This window comes from Equus caballus, chromosome 9, assembly GCF_041296265.1.
Source record: "Equus caballus isolate H_3958 breed thoroughbred chromosome 9, TB-T2T, whole genome shotgun sequence".
NCBI classification, from domain to species: Eukaryota; Metazoa; Chordata; class Mammalia; order Perissodactyla; family Equidae; genus Equus; species Equus caballus.
Genome location: NC_091692.1, coordinates 32,474,836 through 32,494,028, shown reverse-complemented (window position 1 = coordinate 32,494,028; position 19,193 = coordinate 32,474,836). Strand labels below are relative to the sequence as shown.

General features: G+C 35.4%; 1 protein-coding gene across 1 annotated transcript in view; it reads right to left on the bottom strand.

The window, feature by feature from the left end:
- Nucleotides 1-290: 290 nt before the first annotated feature.
- The window catches only part of PXDNL (peroxidasin like), a 69,811-nt gene continuing 50,908 nt past the window's right edge, over nucleotides 291-19,193 (bottom strand). Inside the window, 2 exon segments of the mRNA XM_023648330.2 lie at nucleotides 291-2,275; nucleotides 18,231-18,274. Of these exon segments, the coding sequence (XP_023504098.2) occupies nucleotides 18,244-18,274 (31 nt within the window). The 3' untranslated portion in view covers nucleotides 291-2,275; nucleotides 18,231-18,243.

Below are 19,193 nucleotides of genomic sequence, written 5' to 3'. Positions count from 1 at the left end.
TGAACACTGAGCCCCACGCCAAGGAATCATAGTGAGCAAAGAAGAGTTCAGCTAAAGAGAAGCATATGGAAAGGATTATGCTTTCTCCAACTAAGGATGCTTTGAATTGCCTCCAATATTGATAAAGTTCTTAAATCTCATGTTTTTGAACTATCACTTTCTATTCAAGTTTTACAAAATGATTCAAAGGAAAGTTCTGTAAAGTTGAAAAAAAAAGAAAAGCAGATCTTTAAATCTAAAACTCCAAGGACTGGCCTTAGAAATTGCCTGAGAAATTTAATATTGACAAGTTTGTCTAAAAGAAAAATTTTAATTATTAATATACATTAGTTGATTACATCTATTGGCTAATTAAACACATTCAATTTTAAATGAAAGGATACAGTTTAAAAAATATTAAAATGAGCCCTTGTGTTCGTTTCTTCAAGAAATATTTAAGTACTATATGCCAAGCACTCTTCTCATGCTAGACATACAAGAGCACATTAAGAGAGGAAGCAAGAGACTTGTTGCCACTCACAGGGTATCATGGGCTGAGTTCTGTCCTCCCCAAATTCGTATGTTGAAATCCTAACCCCTAGGACCTCAGAATGTGACTATATTTGGAGATAGGGCCTTTAAAGAGGTCAGTAATTGAAAACAAAGCCAGTAGTGGATCCTAATCCAATATGACTACTGTCTTTATAAGAAAAGGAAATGTGGACACAGGTACAGAGGGAAGACCATGTGAAGACATGGGCAGAAGACCGCCATCTACAAGGCAAGGAGAGAGGCCTCAGTAGGAATCAACCCTCCCAACACCTTGATCCTGGACTTCCAGCCTCCAGGACCGTGAGCTAATAAACGTATGTCAGTTAAGCCACCCACTCTGAGGTATTTTGTCATGGCAGCCCTAGAAAACTAATACACATGGGGAAGACAGCTTCCTCAAAACCCAGAGCTCAAATTTGACTACATATATTGTTAAATTATTACCAATTGAGCATATTACCCCAATTATTTGTTGTGCTAAATCCAGAGTGCCAAAAATAATTTACAAAAATTAATTTAATGAAATATTATACTATTAATGTTTGCCAACATACAATAAAAAGAATGAAATCTTTTACTACTTTCTTTATAATACAATTCATAAGTGAAAGAGATTTGGAAGAAAAATTTTAAGTTAAGGATGATTTTTAGTATAACTTTAACTAAAAGCTAAGGTCCAGGCAGTGTTTTAAGCCCTTTATATCTATCATCTCTACAGTAACACAGAAGGTTGAACTGTCAAACAGGTTCACAAGAATCCTAGCTCTTACTGAAGACTGTACTTTACCAATAATTCAGAACATATGACACCCTGGAACACATTTGGTGCAAGTGATAGAAAAGAGCTAACAGTATGTTCCATGCCAACTCAGAGGGAGCAGCTTGGTTTTGAGTTTTCTTAGTTTTTATACTTGGTTAGTCTTTCAACAGTAGAGAGATTACATAACTAACTTACATTCTCCTGACACCTGTTTCCCATAATTTCATAAATTCAAGTTTATTTACAATAAACACTTTGGACAAACCAAGAGATGTTTTTGGAAGAATTTCCAGTTATCTTTCTAGTAATAAATGCCCTCATCACATAGTTTTGCAAGGAGGTCTGGTCTCGAGTCAAGAGGTCTTCAGTGAGGCAAGAGGGAGGGAGTCTCAGGCCTGCTGTCAACTCCTGCTTTCCTGACATCATTGACAGCTACCACAATCTGCGAAATTTGTCTACTATCGTTATACAGACTTTACAGATGAGGAAAGAGGTTTAGGTTTACAGGGATATGCTTCCCGAAGTTAAACGGCTGTAGGTAGTGGTGCACACATTCACGTACACAGGAGTGAGTCTGGTGCATCTTCTTAACCACTGATTTCTATCACCTCCCTAGACAGGCTATTTCTTTTCTTCTTGCAGAGAGCTACAAGAACTTACAAAAATGAATGCTCTCTGGTATTATCAGTGGTCAGAAAAATTCTGTGGCCAGATGCTATTTGTTATTTCTTGTCTTCAATATATTTTAAATTAGAGATAGTATGAAATCACACTATAATATTATGCACATATTTTGGGGGGCAAAGAAACAATTTTGTCATCTTTGATAAGTATAAAATAATGCTTCACCTATCTCCATCTCTTAGCCGCTGAAACTGGGTAACAAACAGGCACATAAGTGTTGGTCCCACTCTTGTACCAGGGATCAGGTCTTCGACCATGAGAGCGGGCCAGAAGTCAATGTTGCCTGGAGTGCCATACAACCTGAAACAGACACATTAGAGTTTGAAAGTGACATTGACAGTATTATTTATACAAAGTACTACTAAGCATTATTTTATTTGATACACACAGAAAAGAAAGGCAGGTATTATTATTATTCCCATTTCACAGGTAAAAGCACTGAGATAATGGAAGAATTCAGGGGTCGCCCAGCTGGCTAGGGAGCAGAGCAGTAACCTAACAGGAGTATTTAAAACCAAAGTCATATAATATCCACTGTGCTAGCCTTTATAATTACCCCATAAGTATATGCAATATAACTATACATGTGAGCATGTGTATGTATATGGGTGTCTGTGTTTGTATATATATATATATATAACTAATTCTTTCAGAAGCATGTAGAAAATAAACAAATGAATTAGAAAGCATTCAAAAGTTTCCATGTCAGTGTATATGATGGGTATGCTTTATAAACAGAGTGAAAAACTGATTTGTGGAAATAATGTAATGTGTTAGATAAATTTTCTCTTGCTAAAAAGACGATGATCACTTGATCTGGGATTTGAAGCAATTTTTAAAACCGGCAATGAAGTTCAAAATGCGAATGATGATTTAAACCAAACAGCTTTGGATGCATTAGCCACTTAAAGAAAATATGAATAACCTTGAGACTCCTTGCGGAGTCTCCTTGCTTTGATTGTGTTTTTATGCCTGACTCTAAGGATAAACAAGACAACAACTTTACCTGTCCCTTACTTTACTTTATCATTTCATTTCATGTGTATGATTCCATAGACCACATACAACTGAGCTTTGCATGTTTTAACCTTAACACAGAGGGAAACAGTGTTCACATTCTTTTTATTTCACTCCACAGGCTGTCTGGAGATTCAATCGTGTTGCTGCATACAGCTGTACCTCCTTCACTTTCTCTGCTGCATAGCAGTCAGTTATTGGATACTCTCCCAATTTAGTTTTCTTTTCTGCTGGTGATGAATATTTGCAATGTTTTCAACTTTTATACTATGAACATTCTCACACATTTTTATTCATATATATAAGGGTCTTTCTAGACTAGGCATCAGCACATTTTTACTGTAAAGGACCAGAAAGTAAAATTTTCAGCATTGTGGGCCACATGTTGCAATTACTCAACTCTTCCATTTTGCATGAAAGGAGCCATAGACAGCACATTAAAAAATGGACACAGCTGTGTTCCAATAAAGCTTTATTTACAAAATCAGGCACTTGGTCATATTTGGCCAATGGGCTGTGGTTTGCAGAACCCTGCTCTGGAACATGCTGTTACTAGAGCTACAAATGCTAAGTGCAGAGCATGATATCTTTAATTTTAACAGACAAAGCCAAGCGGCTGTCCAAAATATATGTACAATTCATACTCTCAGAATAGGCACATAGAAGTTCTCTATGATACATATCTATATGCATGTTTTCAATTTTGAGAGTGCCAAACTGCTATCCAAAGTGGATGTACACTTCCTACTCTCACAATAAGCATGTAGATAGTCTCTATGATCTATTTCGCAGAAATGTAAATCTCTTATCCCTTAGCACGTTGTAATTTGTTCTTCAAAGTGTTTTTTTTAGTTTAGCCAACTTTCATTGCTGCTACCCTTCTCCTTCCTCCTGCCACTCCTCCTCCTCCATTTCTTTTCTTGATTTCTGATGATAGCTGGGCTTTTTATATCTCCAAGCACTTGTTTGAGTGTTTGAGTGCTTGTTTAATTCAGATTCCTGTGTTGTATTATAGTTTCCTTCTATTTCAATTTTTTTTTCCCTGGGAGAAGTTTTCTCTGAAATTTTTAGATTAGCATTTCTCTTTTCTTGGTACATAGCTTTATTTGAAATTGGTCTTCTCTCTCTTTTTTTTTTGGTATTCCTAAGCATTTCACAAAATGGATTTCTAGTTCAGTAGCATACTCTTCTGTCACTGCAGTGAAGCATAGCCTCTTTGATTGCAATGTGGATGTGATGGGAGAGGAGTACGAAGGGGCGTGTTTTATTTCTCTTTCATTTCTACAGCTTTCTCAATTTCACTTCATTCTGCTTCCACCTCACTATCAAATCTGCAGGAGCACTACTCCTTGTCCACTTATCTCCTTCTTTCCCAGAAACAATGCTATCTCTGGGTACTTTCAGCCCTGTAACTGGTGCTGTAGACTCCTAGGTTCTAGAACTACATTGGGCAATTTAGTACTTAGTGTTGAGCTTTTTCTTTCTTAGAGAGATTTTTTTTTTCCTGTGCTTCATCTAGGCCATGTTTCCCTATCTTTTGTCCACAGAGACTTTTTATTTACCCTGTCCTTCTCTCCACACTCTCAGACTTGCAGCAGACATGGATCTCCAATGGCAGCTCTCTTGGAACTTGTGGATTATTTTCAAATTTATAGTAATTTGAAGCTCATGCCAATCTCTGTCTCCTCCTAATTCGGAATGTGTGAGTCATGTGTTATTTGATGTGTCCTCTTTGTTGTCTTCTTTGCTGGTCTTATAGTTTTGCAGGAGGCTGTGTTGAGAGATTTAGAATCAAGTGACCATTATTTTCCTAGAGCTACACTGAAAATATGTTTACTTTTTGAAATTTGTGTGAATCTGATGGGTGTGAAGTGGTGATTCACTGTGATTTTGTATTCTCCTGATTATGTATTTGAGGATCTTCTATATATTGATTGGGAATTCATTTTTTTCTTATGTAAAATGCCTATTTATACATTTTATCCATTTTTCTGTTGGGTTATTTTTTTCTTGCTTACTTTAGTTCTCTACATATTCTGGATGTTAATACTTTGTTATCTACATTCAAATGTATTTCTCCAAGATTGCAGTTTGTTTTTTGTGTAATCACTCTCATTATGTTAGAGTTTGATGAAAATATTTTCCTAATTTTAAGGTCAGTTTTATAAATTTTTTATACCATTTTTTATCTTACTTAAAAAATTCTTTCCTTTCCCAATGTCATAAACATATTCTCCTTTATGTTTTGTAAAGTTTTAAAATTTTGCCTGCCAGATTTAAGTTTCTCATGTATTTGGAACTGATTTTCATATATGATGTGAGAAAGGAAGCCATACTCATTTTTATCCAAGGATAGCCAATTGTTGCTGCACCAATTATTGAATATATTCTCATTTCTCTTTAATTTGCCTTGCTATTCTTTCAAATGTCATGTTTCAATATACGAGCACATCTTTTGTGTGTGTCTCTCTATTCTATCAGTCTATTTAACTAGTCTTGAATCAATATCACACCGTCTTAATTACTAAAAGTTTTACAGTAAGTGTTGCCAGCTGGAACATGAAATCACCTAACTAGGTTCTTCTTAGCCATCCTCTCTACCAAGCGAATTTTATAATCAGCTTGTTGATGCCACAACAAAGCACTATTAAGATCTTAATTGGAATTACAATAAATATATCATTTTGAGGAAGTACTATCACATGCGTATTATTGAATCTTACTCTCCATGAATAAGACAGCTGTCTCTATTTCTGCAGGTGTTCTTTAATAACCATCCACATAATTTTACAATTTTCTTCAGAAGATACTGCACAATTTTTGTTAATCTTTTCTTTTCATTTGGTATTGTAATTTAATTTTTCTTATATTCCTCTTAGTTTACCAGATAGAGAATTTGCAAAAACTAATTATGACAGTTTTATTTTATCCTTTTCAGTCCTTTCTATTTCTTATTTTATTGTCTTGGTTGTCATTTTCAATACAAATTTGAATATAAATGATAGCTGACATTCTTGTCTTATTCATGCTTTTAAATGGTATGCTTTCAATATTTAATTAATTGTTTACAGTAGATTTTTTTAGATACTCTTTATTAAGTTAGGGTGTTCTATTTTTTCTAACTTAATAAATGCTAAGAGCTTTTCTTAAATTCAAGAGAGATGTTCCATTTTATGTGGAATGATTTTTCTACAAGTACTAAAGTGATCATTTTTTTCTTTTGTCTCTTCATGACATTTATTACATCAATGCTTTAAAAATCTTGGATCAATTATATCACCAGAATGAATCAATTTTGGTCATTTTTTTATATATACATTGCTCAACTTGGATTTTCAATGCCTTCTTTAGAATTCTTTATCTAAATTTATATGAGATATTATCTTATAAAGTTCCCTTTTTTTACTGTCTTTTGTTTAATGTCAAAATGTTACTGGCCTCAAAAAGTAAATTAGATACTGTTTTGTGTTTTCTTGTTTTGTATTCTCAGAAGGACTCCATGGGCCTTTGATACTGTCCACATTATATGTATAAATTGAACACTAGTTTTGATTTGAAGATGTGTCAAAAATTTATTTTGAAAAGCTTCCTTCCCATTTAAAGTCATAACATGGAATATTTTGCCAGAGTATTTTGTTTCTCTTTGTTGCTGTGTGCCCTAACCTGTATTTCCAACAAAATAAGTAAAAAAATATTTTATTACATTAATAGTACATTTTAATTATTGTTATGTGTTGAACTATGTCCTCAGAAAAGATATGTTGAAGCCCTAAGCCCCTTAAGTACCTATAAATGTGGTCTTACAGTTTTTGGTCTTACGATTACGGTCTTTGCAGATGTAATCAAGTTAAGACAAGGTCAATAGGGTGGGCTCTCAGCCAATGTGACCACAGACTCACAGTGAGACCGCGCAACGACAAAAGCAGAGATCGTGTGCTGCGGGTGCAAGCCAAGGAGTAGTGAGGGTTGCTGGCAAACCACCAGAAACGGGGAGGCCGAGGACTCTCCCCTACCGATTGCAGAGGGATCGTGGTTCTGCTGACACCTTGATTTGGGACTTCCAGCCTCCAGAACTCTGAGACAATAAATTTCGCTTGTCTTAAGCCACCCTGTTTGTGGTACTTTGTTACCGCAGCCCTGGCAAACTAACACAATTATTAGCAACCATAATTTCACACTAAATTCTCTCTCAGTTTTAAAAGCAATTTCCCTGCTAAAATGCTACCATTATCCTGTTCTTCCCATCTGCTTATTTTTAATGTAATGTAATTTTGAATATATCTTTGGAGGTATCCTTAAATTAATTTCTTAGAATAGGTAATAAAGATATGTTGCATTTTGACCTGTTAAAATTAAATTATACAGCATATGAGAAATAATGGTTAATGTAAATCGAAAGTTAAATAAGATGAAATTAATATCCATGAATTATAAGAATCCAGAAAATAAACGGTAGTTTGAGATTTTAGAAATTAGAGCATTGAACTTTCCTAGATAGTATAATCTTGGTTTTTTTAATTTCAGTCCTTTGATATTGATCTGTTTTTTGTCTCTTAACCAATTCAGCTAAACAGTAACCATTCTTATCCCTTATTGCTACTTATTGCTTTTACTGTGGCTCACCACATAGCTCCAAAAAATATTGAGAGCCTTCTAAAGGTACTTAGTACAAGTACCATACTAATTTATTAATCATATATGTCTCATGTTTGCAACTATATGGTCTATGTTTGAAACAGACGCAGTAATGAGCTCCAACCTCATTAGAGGGAAGTCTAAGATCAATAAGTTCTTAAAAGACTTCTTATTGATTCATCTGCATTACTCAGGAGAATGTCAGCTCTATTTTTCTTCTAACTTTTTAAATTGTAGACATTGTTTCTCCTCTTTCTTGGTTATAATTAATCACTAGTAGGACTATAAAGCAGCTTGCATTAATACTTTGATATGTCATTTCACTTGTCAAATTTCCTCCCAAACCTCATACTCAGTAACATTTGTTCCATACTTAAAAATAGCAATCTAACATAAAAGTAGCATGGTTATGACTATAAAGACTTATATAATCTGAGATGGCATCTGATCAGCACTGCTCCTGAGAGTGACAATGAAATTGCACACCAGCCTCCTTTCTGTTAAGTGCAGGAGCAAACTTCAAGGCTCCAGGTACCTTTGACCATAACACTGCTCCAAATCAGTACAGCATTAGGGAGCACTGCCCAGAGCAAGGATGAAGATTGTCTTCGTAAAAAGTCTCCTGGCTTTGATAATATAACATTTAACTGTGTTTAAATTTAGCTTCTAACCTTTTTTATTACTGCAAACCAAAAACACATGTGGAATAATGAGTAAACAAAGTCTAGCTATATTTAACAGTGATACTTTTGTTACTATTTTGATGTTCCAAGAGTTGAAAGAAAAGATCTGCAAACCCTGAAATGAACTATTTTATGCCACAAAGACTACAATGTCAATCCATATCTAATTTCATAACAACGGTTTGACTTAAAGTCTGCTTTAGAAGGATGGATAATAATTACTTTTATTCAACTGGATCGTTCAAAGAGATATGAGGGTAGAAGATCCTGTATGGAATTTTTTCAGGGCTGTATATGCTCGCCTGTTTTAGAGTGAAAGGCAGATAACATAACAATGTATGATTCTGGGAAGCAAACAAAAGCCTTTCCCACAAACACTGAGGAATGGTGCTTTGTGATAAAGCGTCCTTGTGGAAAAGCTCTCTGAGACTTTTCTGAATTTTTAGAAGAAATGTTTAGATCACTTGGTAGCTTTTAGAGGGAAAATATGAAACATGTCCTTCAAAAAAGCAAAATGCCCTTGTGTACTCTCACAAAATAAAATTTCTTCTGCCTCAGGATGACTGTTTCAATTTGAGAGAAGTAAATTGACATGACTATCAGAGAAATTTAAAAACTGAGAACATACTACCTTACCAATATGATTAGTCAGATCAGACACGTTGTAGTATACAACCTTATGGTTAAAGTCACTAAAACGCCAGAAATAAAAGTTCGTCTCTTAACCTGGAAGAAAACTTCCACAGAATACTGTTTACTGGAAGCTTATCTCAGAGCTGTAAATGCTTCCTGAAAGATTTTAATGACATCGTACTTTTATCTTTTAAAATTCTGCTACAATTAAAATTGTATGCATTTTGCAGAGCTATAAGCCTCTATCTTTAAGAATCCCTGCCTCAGTAACTGAAATGGCACAGAAAATTAAGCAAGTGGGGAAAATGAATCGTCCCTTTTTTTCTTTTTGAACAAATATGTAATACTCTCCATTTATTGCTTTTGCAGGAGGACAAACTTTTCTTTCTGTTAATACTTTACAAGATGAAAATAATCTAAGCTACATTACATAATATTTTAGAGAACTAAAACTGTAGTAGTCATCAAACTTTCAAAAGTAGGGTACAGAATATGGAGCTGTATAATTATGGATAATAATGAAAGTAATCATTTAAACTCTATCTTGTGATCATTTAGAGGAAAAGGGAAAGAGAAGAGACTAAAATTCGAAAAAAGAACAAGAAGAAACAGAAGAATAAAAACATAAAATCAATGAAGGCAGAGAATCAAGAGCAAGACAGAAATCCATCGAAGCATTCATGGCCCTGGGACGGACTTCCACATAGGGAAAGAGGCAGCTTCATATCCACCAGGAATTCATGGACATCAAACACTGGCATGTTTGAAGACACATTTAGAAAGAAATCTTTCATGAAAATAACATTTGGACATTTACAGCATGGCAACTATTAGCAATTAAATCCCAATGGTAGGCATAAATGAAAAATTTGTGGTTTTGGTGTATATGTCACACTGAGGATAAAATATAAATACTTTTTGTATTTTTGAAATCTCTGGCCCTAAGAACTGTTCTCTTTTTCCTTAAAAGTTTGATTAACAAGGAAGTACTGGGTGTTAGAGGCATGCAACCCCCAGAGACTTTTCTCCATATCATAACCAAAAGATGGAAAATTAACTAAAAAGGAAGAGGGAATACATTTTTCACTGTGTGAGACAATGTTATTGAGTATCATGTCTACAAACCACACAAAATAACAAACATAAAACATAAAATTACATCCTGTGGCAAGCATCCCACACTTAAGGAAATACAATAATAAACTGTGGTTTTAATTCCTAACTGTGACATAAATGGTTAACCTTTTTATTCAGTCCACAAATTCTTAATACTCCTAGTCTTCCAGCCACAGAGTTTGGGATAAAAAATACAACTAATTGAGAGCCCTTGCTTTAAAAAGCATAGGCCAGTCAGGAAGTATAAAAAGATGGTTAAAACACGAACTCTAGTGTACAAAATATACCATCGTATTGCTATAAACAGGGGATAATGAACTAAAGAATTCCTTTGGTGAAATTCAAGGAATTTGACAAAAATGTTTAGAGACTTTTTCTGTGTCTCTGACGTCATGCTCTCTGTGTCATTATAGTAGCAATAGGAAGATAGATAAACAGAGATGTAGATAGATAGATAAATAGATGACAGAGAGAGAGAGAGAGGTGGTAGATAGATAAGAGAGTCCTTTCTTCATACCACCTAAGCGATGAACAGCTGAGTGATAAATTTATTTTTATTTATTTTTAATGTCCTATTTAAACTGTGAACACCTGACTTATAAATTTCATTTATGTCTCCAAAACTGTAAAACAATTTTGGTTTGGTACTGTCTGAATCTCTTCTATTCTACTCCATTACTATTTCAGACGTTCTTAATCCAAATCTAATTTCACACTGCTCTATGCTTTCATATTCACAGTTGCACTAAGCCCCTTCTGCACAGAGCAAATAAAATCCATGGTCAGAACCTCCTCAACCATTCACCACAAACTATGCCACTACACGCACCTCATAATCTTCCCCTCCTCTTATAATTCTCCCTTTAAGATAACATTCTAAAATGGTGAAAATTCTTCAATTATGAGAATGAGCAGTCTCTATTTTGTATCTCCTGTTCACTCACTTGCCCCAATATGGTATATTGCATTGAAATTCAAAACAGTATTAACTAGTGGTAGTAGAGCCAACCTTGGTTTCCAAATGGGCATGGCTCTAGTGAGGGTCATAGGAGATCTCATCTGGTATGCCAACTCCAAACAAATGGTAGTGACTGGTTGCCAAGAGAGCCATGTCAAAAACAATTCTGAGATCATATTTCAGTTCAGTGGGAAAGCGTCCTCTGAGAGTATAGCAGTAATTGTCATAGATGTAAGAGGCAGGAATTGGTTGCACAATTGCTGGTTATTTGCCTATTCTAAACTAGTGTTTTATTATTCACTATAACAGTGGCTGTGTGCTTTTTATTAAGCAAATAGCTGGAACAGAGTAGACCTTTTTTTGGTTAGGAAGGTTTGCTAACGTCTATTGCCAATCCTCCTTGTTTTGCTTGAGGAAGATTGTCGTAGAGCTAACATCTGTGCCAGTCTTCCTCTATTTTTGTATGTGAGATGCAGCCACAGCATGGCCCAATGAGCAGTGTGAATGTCCGCACCCGCGATCCGAACCCACAAACCCCGGGCAGCCAAAGTGGAGTGCACAAACCCAAACACTGTGCTGGCCCTGAGAGTAGACATTTAAAAAATACTTATTTATTAACTTAATTACTGATTGAATGAATAGTTGAATGCTTCTATTCCCAGAATACAGAGAATTATGTTGTTGTTGTTATTGTTGATGTTGTTATAGTTATTTATCTTGAACGTGTGCTCAATTTTACCAAATGTCATCTTGGCATGCTCTGAAATAATCATATGGGTTTTATAGTTGGATATTGTATTGCAATCATTGTATTGATACTGACTCAGTCTTACATTCCTGAGACTGTCCCTCTTGAAACATGTTGGATTATTCTATTACTCTTCATAATTTGACTGACAAGAACTTTTAACATTTTTTTATTCCTTGTCAAAAAATGATACTAAGATACAATTTTATTGATGCTGTCCTAAGGTTATTACCAGAGGTATGCTAATTTCATCTAATAAATTGCATAGATTCTCATCTCTTTATACATTCCATAACATACCTTGTTCTTTACAATTTGAAAGAGTTTGCTGACCTAGAGCCCAGAGACTATTTAAAAGCAATTCTTTGATTATTTCAAATTTCTATAGCCTCTGATTTGAGACTTGGTTTTCTTATTATCTTAAGATCAATGGTAAATTATTCATTTAATAAGATATTCAAAATTATTTTCATAAAAATACAAATAGCAATTTGTTAGAAATTCTACTTTTTGTTTTTATTATTTCCAGTTCTTGGATATATTAATTAATTACTCTTGCTTTTCAACTTTCCACTTTATTAATTTTTGCTTTTCTACTTACTCTTTCCAACTTAGTTAGACACTTGAGTGAGAAATAAACGTCTGCTGTGTTTAACCTGTGAGATTTGCTGTTGTTGATTCCAATAACCTAGGCTATCTGGGCTGTACAGGCTCCAAATGCATAGGTTTGTTCTATTTCCTAAGTTACGTAGTCAGCGGATGCATACATTGATACTGGTTCTGTTCATTAAATTTGAGGACTCATGTCTTCTTCAATTCTGCAACTCTTCTGCATTAATTTTTAAAATTGTGTCTCTCCCACATTCCTTTTTTCTCCTTTGAAAAATCTAAAAATATTTGACATATTGAGTCTTTTCTCCTTGTCTCTTAATCTTTCTTATGATTTATTCTTTTTTCTGTCAGTACTACATGCTGAGTGATTTCTTTGGATTTCTCTTTCAGTTCACTAATTCTTTATTCTAACTTGTTTAACATATCTATTCAGATATTAATTTCAATTCTGTATATCATCTTGAAATTCTATTTATTTTTCCAGTATCTTTATTTCTTATATTTTCTTTTTCTTTTAACATTGTTTCTATCCATTCTTTTACTTATTTAATTATGTCAAATGTCCTTATTTTACAGTCTCTTTCATAGTGTTCTAATCTCCCTTGCTTTTGCATCCCAATTTATTTTTGGTTTGTTTTGTTTTATTGCTTTTCATCTATTCTCATTGCTCACCTTCTTGTGACTATTTATTTACTCAACTGGTTTTTAGTGTGTGTGTGTATATGCGAAAGAGAGAACTTCTTGGGAGTCTGATTTGTCTGCCCTGTGATGGTCTATACACACTGGCTTGTGGAAGTATGCCCACATGATGATTTCACACAAGCTTTTGCCAGGATCTTAGTGGTTTCACATGTTCCATAGCAGTTTTCATGCTAATGTATCAGCTTGTCTTTCCAGCATCATAGTGTTCGACTAAATTCAAATTCTTCTTCTGTGTAACATAGGCTTAGATAAAAATTTCACTTTCCTGTTTTATTCCAACCTCAGTCCCTGATGTTTAATCAAGAAATTATCTTGCTGCTTTCTCTTTCCTCATGGGAAGTGTCTTTCTAGTTCCCTTCATCCCTTGAATAGATGAGGCAGCCTTTATGCAGGGAGCTCTGTCTCAGCACTCTGCCTCCAACAGGCTGGGGGCCATGTGTCCCTGCCCTGTGTGTGTATTAAAAACCCCACCTCTGATTCCAGAACCACTATTTATGCATGATAATTCCTGGGCCAAGACAGCCTTAGCTACTAATCTCTCCTCAGCTTTTAGTTTCCGTGTCCTTTCTGGCACGTAAAAATCATCCTTTATTTTGAGGTTATGTATGTTTAAAACCATTCTTTATATTTTATTTTTTATTCAATAGTTCTATGTATTTCAACAAAAAAGAGGCTTACTTTTCTGAATTGGTTATTCCCCAGGAAATTCTCTTGAAGTCAAACTGCCACTGAAAGGAAGCTATTAGTCATATTCCTTATTAAAACGTGTCATACTCTTTTTAAAGTTGCTTTTATGTCATATTTTCCAGTAATAGAATAGGTACGAAGAAAAAAAATTTTAATATTATATACAGTACAATATGTTTATGTATTTTAATTGCATCTTCAAGTATCACTTCAGGTAGTTAAAAATAGAAAATAAGCTAATGAATTCATTGACTATAGAAGTCATATTTAAAAAATTCTACTTTAGCTAAAAAGATTATAAAATACCATTCAGAGTAATGGGAAAATTGGGATATAGACCAAACCGTCCAAAATTTGCAAAGAATTTCTGGCATTATGCAGAATGAAAGTAATTATTGACTTAATCTTTAAATACATTCTAAACTGATCCCAACTAGTTTATGTCTCTCTTAGACTCAAGTATTTTCACAGGAGAGCATTTCAGAGTGTTCTATGAGTTTTCTATGTCTTAGCCAGTGAATAACATGCTTAGGGAAATGGAAACCCAGATGGATCATGCAATTAGCCCAGGTTCGCAGAATTAATTACTATGAACCTACAAAAGGACCGATGTTGTGCTACTAGTCCTATGCCTTTTCTAATATTCTTTACTTTCCTCATATTGATTACAGATCAGGTAAGTATGAATATTAATTCACAAATTTTTTTCCTATAACTTATCAAACACTTAAAAATATTTTCTGTATATTCTTCTAACTTTGCATGACAAAAGCTGTCCTTGCTTCCCTCATCCACTAAAACAGAAAACCGCACCACTACTTTCCTCAGTTCCAGCCAACACATGAAGGTGTGGATTCAATGTCTCCTAGGATTTCCATTTGTTTAGTGAGAAAACCAGATGACCTAATTAAGTGGCACAAAGCACAGATTTTCAACGCTGACAATATTGTACTTTTTATTGCAAAATTTAGGGAAATTGATAGTCATGCAAATTAATATTATCCAAGGTCCTCAAAAATTTTAACACAAAAAACAGAAGAGAGATTATATAAGTGAGATTACTCTGACAGCCATTTTGGGATTTATTTTCTGAATGAAAGAAAGTGTTGAGCTGCACATGCACATAGCCTACTATGACTTTTGCATAATTTGAAGCCAGCCCTCTCGTTTCCAGTCTAGAGCATACCTTTCATATGAAAGATGCTGCCCTGAAAGAAAAAGGAAAGACTTGCTACCACGGAGACACATTCTTGCCGGCTTTACTTAAAGAAAGTTTTTTTAAATTTTCCTGAATCAACACTACTAACAACTGGACACTAAAGCAGATTCATTTAAATGTGGCATTCTAATTTATACACAGAGCTAGCTTTTTATGTGCCAGATACTCTGCTAAATGTGTGACACGCCTTAAATAAGTTAATCTTCTCAATAAATTTATGAGATACTATTATTGTTCTCACTCTAGAGGTGAGAAGTATGAGACTAGGAAAAGTTACAAAAGGCTACACAATGAGAAAGAATCAGAGAGAGCATCTAGAACCCCTGTGGTCTCGCATCAGAGCCTTTATTCCTATGTGCTATACTATAATGTTTCTCACAATCTCCTCTGTTCTAAAGCCAAAGCAAAACACCATCAAGAACAATTAAAAGAACAGAAAAGAAAATATTAGCAGTGGTGTTTCGCATAGTGGCTATACACCTCTTGCCCCCCAAAGGATGTGCACGTCCTAATCCCAGGAGCCTCTGAATATGTAAACTAACATAGCAAAAGAGACTTGCAAATGTGATGAAGGTAAGGATGGTGAGTTGAGGAGATCACTGTGGATGATCTGTGTAGGCCAATGCAATCATATGGATCATTAAAAGTAGGAAAGAGAGACAGAAGAGTGAGACAGAGGGAGATGGGACTACAGAAGACTGTCAGAAAGATCTAAGGGGAGAAGCACAAGCACCATTGCTGGCTCTGGAGATGGAGGAAAGAAAGCAGGCAGGCCACCTCCAGAAGATGGAAAGGCAAGGCAATAGATTCTCCCCTGGAGCCTTCAGAAAGGGCATCATGATTGTTAGCCTGGTGAGACACATTGCAGACTTCTGATCTCTAGAACTGCAAGGTAATTAATTTATGTTGTTTTAGGGCACCAAATCTGTGGTAATTTGTTGCAGCAATCACAAAAAAGTAATGCATAGCTATGTGTTACCTTAGTTTAACTATCAGTAAAAGCCTAGAGTCTGGAATCAGATAGTCTAAGATTTACCTTACACTATTTTATTCATTTTGGAGCACGAAGAACTGTTAAAAAAACAAAACAGCACTTCATATATTAAACTGTTGTCTTACAAAATCTGTAGAACTTAAAAGATTAACAAGAAAGATATGAGTTCCATTTAGGGACTTTTTTCTTATCTGAATGTCTCATTTTAATATGAGAAAATTGTAAGTCTGAAGATGAATAGTATCCTTCCTAAGTCTTGAGATAAATTAGAATAACTAATCAAAGAATATCTTTCTTCTATTCTGCTTTTATTCTATTAAAGCAAGAATCAGTAACCTTGTTCTTAAAGAGCAGATAGTAAATATTTTTGTTTTTTTAGGCCATTTAATCTTTATTGTACCCACTCAACTCTGCCATTTTAGTGGGACAGTGGCCATAGGTAATATGTAAATGAGTGGGTGTGGCTGTATAACAATAAAGGTATTCATAAGAACAAGTGGCCAGGCTGTAGGCTGTAGTTTACCAAACCCTGTGCTAGGGTCTGGTGTGAAGGGCATTCACATTAATTCTGAAGTTTTTGCATTCATAGTGCTGTCTTTCACTCTCAAATGCCCTGGGGTATATGGCTCTAGTCCTGTGATCAGGACTAGAGGAATTGGGACTCTCCCTCTTAACCACTTATCTATTCTCTTTGGTGGGACTCCAGGTGTAAATTGAGAATGACCCAGGCAAACAGACACAATGGTCATTCTATGTCTGTCTCACATGTTGCAAAGAGCCAATAGAGTCACCAACCCTAAGGGATATGTGCTTGGACAAGGAAATTATCTGTGGTGGTTAAGTCTAGTTAGTGAGTAACTACCCAGAGAGAGATTTACCATGAAGCAATGAAGATAACTCTTCAGAGCTCTAACCACTAGGATCCCTTCCATGGCCTTAGAAAGAGCCTAGGATGTGTCCATGTAGTCACATGTGCTTATAAAATGTGTATATGTGTCAACTTCAGGCCCTGCGATCCTGGGCTCTCCACTGAAAGTAAATACCGTTCCAGATGCTGAGCAAGTCAGAGTGAACAAAACAGCCCTCATGATGACTGAAATGGAGCTTAACAAATTCTTTAAAATCACACTTTAGAAACCATTAAATGCAGGAAAGGCGTTTAATTCATCTGTGCTGCCTCCTTCTCCCAAATCCTGGTTTATAAAAACAGTAACTTAATAAATCTTTGTGGAATTGATATAATATTGAGGATCAAAGCATTTAATGCAAACAGAAAAGCTAAGTTATTGCAGAAAGAATTTTCTTTTCAAAAAAGGCTTTACTGAATTTAAGAAATTAGAAAAAAGGGGAATTAAGAAAACTATGGGACAAAAGAATCAACCAAAAATTTTTAAAAGAAGAGTATGTTTGATTAAAAACAAAAGGTGAAATTATTGAAGAGAGGACATTGAAAGACTAAAAGACATGATAGAATTTGGTTTTTAAGGGGAGAAAAGAATACCACAGAGTAACTGAAGAGATATGCATGGTAGGAGACTCACAATAAGATGAAATACATTGGAAAACAGGCAACAAATGGCTATGTTCTTGCTTTCTTTCCTTTTTTAAAATTTTTTCAGCAAAGAAAAAAATAGTTTTGCAAAACTTTAAAAAATCTATTGCTGCCTGATGAGACCCATATCTGCTGCAGTTGACTTTCAAATCAGCTGGCTGGGCCAAGTCTTTAAATCAGCAGCGTAATGTCATTGGATAATGGAACTGTCACAACACAATTCCCGAGGCACCCCACTGCTCCTTTCTTGGTTTCCTAAGGGAAGATTATGTAAGATTATAGCAAATTATGACTACCTATGCCTCTCTTGCTACAGGTACTGACACTAATGGATCTTAGCTCTGCTTGATTGAGAAATAAACGTGTTCTATAGATTGGCCAAAAATAGGGCCACAGTCAGGGAAGTCGACTTCAGCAGACCACATACGGTTCCGAGAAAAAAGGGACAGACCTGACCTGATGGGGAGTCTGAATGGAGGATTCATTTACATTTCATTTGCGATCAAGATGGATAACTGCAGTTTTTCCCTTTCCACATGTCAAGTCAGATTCTCCGTCCTGCTACGCCCAACTGGCAGCATTGCTGCAGGCATCCCGTGTGTGTTCCCAGATGGTGTGACACAGGGGCCCAGGAAGACCCACTGTCCCCAAAGACCTTCCTCACCAGCATAAAGCGGCCTGTATCGCCACACGACTCACCGAAAACTGAGGCCTAAGAGGCCTGGATCCGTGTAAACATGAATCTGGAAGAAACAAACAAACAAACTATTTATATGTCAGTCAAGACACTAGTTCCAACTAGTCCTGCTCCTCCCTCAAGAGGTTATAATAAAGCAATTTTCTATTTTTAACTCACAGAAGGAAAAACAATGACTCGATCATATTTTTTGCTTCTAAACAGTAACTTTTCCACTTCAAACCTGTGAACCTATTTGTTGCAATTGACTTTTTAATATTTTTTCTTTTTTTAAGATTTTATTATTTCCTTTTTCTCCCCAACACCCCCCGGTACATAGTTGTATATTCTTCGTTGTGGATTCTTCTAGTTGTGGCATGTGGGACGCTGCCTCAGCATGGTTTGATGAGCAGTGCCATGTCCGCGCCCAGGATTCGAACCAACGAAACACTGGGCCGCCTGCAGCGGAGCGCACGAACTCAACCACTCGGCCACGGGGCCAGCCCCGACTTTTTAATATTTTAATAAATGTTTTTGCTATAACCATTGTAAGGTGATCTTCACAGATATGTCATGTATGAACCCATATACATCAGGTCTGATACTAAACCACAGTATTTTATTAAGGATTTGGGCTAATAAATAAAAGGTTGATAAAACATTTTCGTCTACTACTGTCCTTAAAGTGTTTGTCTGCTGGGGACAGTCCATGTTCAGCAAGTCCTTATGAAATACGAAAAAATAAGCTTGTCTGCTAAAAATTCACATTTTTAGTTCCTTAGCTAGAAATGATTTCAAATAAGTTCAAATTCTTGTATTCCTGTTAAATCACAAGTAAATTACACTTCTACTTTTAAAGTTTTTTAATAGTTGTTGCTTAAGTTTCTTGTTCCCTATTAAGATATATTAAAAATGCTAATGGGGGCCGACCCAGTGGTGCAGTAGTTAAGTTCACACGTTCGGCTTCTCAGCAACCCGGGGTTCAC